This window comes from Neophocaena asiaeorientalis, unplaced genomic scaffold (genome assembly GCF_003031525.2).
Source record: "Neophocaena asiaeorientalis asiaeorientalis breed wild unplaced genomic scaffold, Neophocaena_asiaeorientalis_V1.1 scaffold67, whole genome shotgun sequence".
In the NCBI taxonomy this organism is placed as follows: domain Eukaryota; kingdom Metazoa; phylum Chordata; class Mammalia; order Artiodactyla; family Phocoenidae; genus Neophocaena; species Neophocaena asiaeorientalis.
The window spans coordinates 5566996-5572012 of record NW_020173731.1 but is presented as its reverse complement, the minus strand read 5'-3'; the positions used below and the strand labels follow the sequence as shown (position 1 = coordinate 5572012).

At 38.1% G+C, this 5017-nt stretch overlaps 1 protein-coding gene across 1 annotated transcript in view; it reads right to left on the bottom strand.

Moving 5' to 3' along the window:
* Nucleotides 1–389: 389 nt before the first annotated feature.
* The window catches only part of LPGAT1 (lysophosphatidylglycerol acyltransferase 1), a 60078-nt gene continuing 55450 nt past the window's right edge, over nucleotides 390–5017 (bottom strand). The window contains exons 6-7 of the mRNA XM_024751182.1: nucleotides 2993–3099; nucleotides 390–617 (exon numbers count right to left, since the gene is read on the bottom strand). Of these exons, the coding sequence (XP_024606950.1) occupies nucleotides 466–617; nucleotides 2993–3099 (259 nt within the window). The 3' untranslated portion in view covers nucleotides 390–465. The remainder of the gene's footprint in view (nucleotides 618–2992; nucleotides 3100–5017) is intronic.

Below are 5017 nucleotides of genomic sequence, written 5' to 3'. Positions count from 1 at the left end.
GCCAACCAGTTCCCCTCGAGGTTACCAGTAACACAGCAAGAGTTGGTGGAGATGAGGGCACTCTACAGCACTGCCTAACAGAGACTACTAGCTAAAAGGAATGGATGCGTACAACTTTCTGAGCTTGAACTAGATTAACAGGTATATCTGGTGGCAACAGAATTTGTCTCAGAGAGTCTTCTAGGATGATTTTATGATTTCCTCTTCTCCAAAAGTGATGTTTGCTTAAATGTGTGGTGGAGTGTATCTTTTTAAAACATGAAAAGTCCTTAAAACATATTTGCAGGTCATTATATTATTGATCCTCATTTTAGTAGAGTTTTAAAATATCCCAAAGGGGGATAAATATTAATCCATCCATTGAATTTCCTTTTCCTTTTTTTTTTATATTCTGATTTGTACATGTAAAACAATGCACGCTTATGAAAGTCCAAGCTCCTGTGGTGACCTTGACCAAGTCAATTCCTAAAACAGGCAATGGTAAAAATACTGAAAGATGCTGTACCACATATAGCCTGACAAAAATGCAAAAGACTGTATGAGAAATAGCCACGTATTGCTGAGCGTCATTTCCCTGGAAACAGCTTCCTCACGGCCCTTGGGAGGTGGAAAAGCCCCTAAAAGACAAGACAGAAATATTAACTTGTTTTACTGTGGTGGTAGGTGTCCTAGAATAAAAGTTGAACATTAGTTTAACTAGAGTTTTTTGCTCTTGTTTTCTTTAAAATATCTTCTGTGACTTCTTGTTGCTCTTAAAGAGAGATATCATTTGAAATACAATTTTCAAACCGCTAAGCCTTTTCCTGCCTTTATTCTCTGGCTGGTACGCTCCTCCTCCACCTCAGTGAATGGCAGGCTCCTTGCATTCTTCCAATATCAGAAAAATACCACCCATCTAGTCTCCCCTTCCCCCGTCAGTCACTCTTATCTCCGTGTTTATTTCCTTCTTGGCACTTTCCACAATCTGTATTGATTGCAATCTACCTTTTCTTTTTTCTACAGACTGGTTTACTCTCTGTCTCCTGCTGGAATATAAGCTGCATGACAGAAGGCACTATGGCTGCACTGTTTTCCACTGCATCCCTATAGATTTCCACAATGGCCAGGACACAGGATGTGTGACTCAATTAAATAATTTCCAGGGAATTCCCTAGCGGTCCAGTGGTTAGGACTCTGTGCCCTCTGTGCCAAGGGCCTGGGTTCAATCCCTGGTCGGGGAACTAATATCCTGTAAGCCATGTGGCGAGGCCAATGAAAAAGAAAATATTTCCAGAATAGCATAATTTATACTAATTCTTCTGTTTACAAATTAAATGTTTTTGCCACAAAAGGGGTTGTAAATTTCTGATATTATTTTCAAAAGGCAATATGGTTTATGGAATATGTCTTAATAATAAAAAGGAGAAACACAAAGTAAACAGATGTCTGTAAATTCTCTTCTGGAAAGGAAGGCTAGACACTTTGGAGCAATACTACCTAAGGTCATCCTGAAAACACTCTTCAGCATTTCAAATAGCCTTTGTCCTTGCTGATAATCCCCTACGATAAGCTGATTCAAGAGAGGATTTGCTTCTCACAAACAATTTACAGAGAACGCTTTTAAGTTTCAAGGTCTGTTATACAAATAGCTTTCTTAAAAAGAGTTTCTATTATTGTTGCTACTATTTAGGCCAAATATCATAAAGAGATTGAGATTGAAAAAGAAGACAGATCTTGCTGGCCTTTTAATCACTTGATGCCTTCTTAGATATCCATCCTATCTCATCTTGAAAGAAATTTCTAGAGTAAGACCAAGGAATGCACACAGCAGAGAGAGGCATCTTGTTCAACTAGTCTTACTAGGAATTCTAATAGCATACACAATGTCTTACTTCTGTCATATTAATATGCACTACTCCAAAGCCCCAGGGTCGGAAAGTTGAGGAAGGAATCCTATCGAGGACAAAGTGAAACAACCCTAAACATAAAGAAAAAATCCTTAGAGGTAATTAACAGTATCAGCCTTTGCTTATTAGTATTAGACCTTCTATAGTCTGATTCAATATCTACTTTAATTCTGTACCAAAAAAGTCTAGGTGGGAAGAAAATTGGGCCTCTACTAATCTAAAACCCCATGGCTATTCTCAGGCCCAGGACAACTTTCTCTTCATCTTTTTATCCCTATTGCAGGGTCTAGAAAATAGACCCATGGCACAGCTAACTGAGAAAGCACTTTGGTATGCCTGGTGTTCTACCAATGTTATTTCCTTCTTTCCTAACTTCCTTTTTTTCCTCCCTCTCCCCTCCCTGCCTCCTAGGTCTTTTTCGCTCATTGTAGTTGTCACAGAACGTAGAGAATATTGAGTATAGAAAAGGGATCTTAGGGTAAATGTCTCCCTAGGAGAAAAATGTAATAAGGTTATATCCATGAAAACTTAACATGTAAACTTTATCCCTCCATGTAAAGAAAAGAATAAAGCTCGTGCAAATGCAGTTATTGATTTATTTGGCCGCACAACATGCGGGATCTTAGTTCCCCAACCAGGGATTGAACTCACGCCCCCTGCAGTAGAAGTATGGAGTCTTAACTCCTGGACCACCAGGGAAGTCCCTGAAAATGCAGTCAAAAGTGATCTGAAACAACTGTATGGTGACGGTATCAGTCAAACAATCAAGTACAATGCCAACACATGAATGATACTTGCCGTCTCATAAAACAGACCATATAATCGCAAATGTATGCTGGCCGTCTTCCAGACTGTGTACTCTCTTGAACTAGATCCATTTATACAAGGGATACTCACCATTTGATCTTTCCACACTGGCTGATGAAGAGCCTGAATAAATTTCACATAAATTTGTCTTTATAAAAATTCTAAGCTGAAATTCTTAAACACAGAAATACTGTGATTCCTTTAGGGTATCTGAAGAATCGAAAAATGGTTATCTCCCCTAAAGTACATCTTTGAAACTATCATAACATCAGGAACATGTATAATAGGACTCTGTGTACCTGTTTCATAAAAATGTGATAAGAGGTCCTCTTTTTCAATAAAACGCTGATAGAGCCAGTCAGCAAGGTTATCAGTCTCCAGGGGTATATCTTTAATTGGAAAGATCCTATCAAGAGTCAGAAAAAAAGCAAAAACTACTTTAATTCAGAAGTCAAAATCATTCAGAACCACAACTTAGCTTTAGATTATCCTATATCTACAAATAATTATTGAGAAATACCTGTCTCCCCATGTTTGTAGGTTTAAGTAGGAATGGTTTTCGGAACAGGTAAAGTTGTTTTTTTTGTTTTTGTTTCTTTGCGGTACGCGCGCCTCTCACTGTTGTGGCCTCTCCCGTTGCGCAGCACAGGCTCCAGACACGCAGGCTCAGCGGCCATGGCTCACGGGCCCAGCCGCTCGGCGGCATGTGGGATCTTTCCGGACTGGGGCACGAACCCGTGTCCCCTGCATCGGCAGGCGGACTCTCAACCACTGCGCCACCAGGGAAGCCCAAGAGTTTTCTTTTTTATCATGAATAAGAGTTGCATTTTATCAACTTTTTCCATCTACCAAAATGCTTATATAATTTCTCCCTTTATTCTGTTAATGTGATTAATTAAAGGGACTGATTTTGAATGTTAAACCGAACTTTCATTCCTGGAATGTATGGTCTCGGTATATAATATGATGCATTTAAAATATTTTGCTGGGTGAATCTTATATTTATAATCATGTAAGAGATTTGCCTATAAATTTTCCTTTCTTATAACATCCCTGGTTCAGGTTTTGGTATCCAAGTTATGCTGGTCTCATAAAACAAGCTAGGAAGTATTCCCTCTTTTTGATGCTCTGAAATAACTGCACTTAATGTCCTTTAATTTTTCTTTTTAATGGCTATAGGATCTGAGATAATGTCCCCTTTTTCGTTCCTGATATCAGTAACATGGACCTTTTTTTTCCCCTTGATCAGCCTTGCCAGGAGCTGATCAAGTTTACAGTGTTTTCAAAAAACCAATTATTTTTGGTGTCATTATTCCTTCTATTGTATGTTTTCTATTTCAGTAAATTCTCCTTTATTATCCCCTGTCTTCTACTATCTTTGGATTGCATTTACTTTTCTTTTTCTAATTTCTTGAGATAGATATTTAGATCGCTGATTTTCAATTTTCTTCTCTTCTAATGGAAGCTTTTAAGGCTATAAATTTTCCTCTAAACACAGATTAAGGTGTATCCCATACATTTTTATAGATCATATTTTCATTATCATTCTGTTAAAAATATTTTCTAATTTCATTGCAATCTCTTAATACACGGTAAACATTAAATTCCTCTACTCACTATTGATGGGCAGTTTCTCATCTTTTGTTATTATAAACAATGTTACAATGAATAACACCGTGCAAATGTCCATTCATATGTGTATATCTACAGGATAAAACTCCAGAAGTGAAACTGCTAAGTCAAAGGCTAAATGTGTTAGTAATTTTGAAAGATGTTGGTACATTGTCTTCATAAAGATTATACCACTTTATACTAGCAATTTATGAGAATGCCTCTCACAGAAAGATTTTTAAGCTGGAGAATAATAAAATCAGAAGGCTCTGATTTAGGTATAGAAGATGGCTAGCAGTGTTTCACAACTGGGATATGCCAATTTGGGGACACATTCTTGGGAATCCATCTATGAGCTCTCTTTAAGAAAACAGATATGTTTTCATTTTAATATTAACCTTAATAAAAATATTCTGAATCATAGATAAACATGTGAGTAAGTACTGCCATGTGACTTTGGTGCCTATGTTTATAGTCATTTTGGCACAGTGCAGTACTACTTTAAAAGGCCAGAGAAGTTAATGGGGGGCATACTTAAGAGCAAAATCTATTCTTTCACCTCTTAAAAGTCACCTCTCCCTGTGATCTTTAACATCCATTACAATAAAATGAGAGAGGGGCTTCCCTGGTGGCGCAGTGGTTGAGAGTCCGCCTGCCGATGCAGGGGACACGGGTTCGTGCCCTGGTCCGGGAAGATCCCACATGCTGCGGAG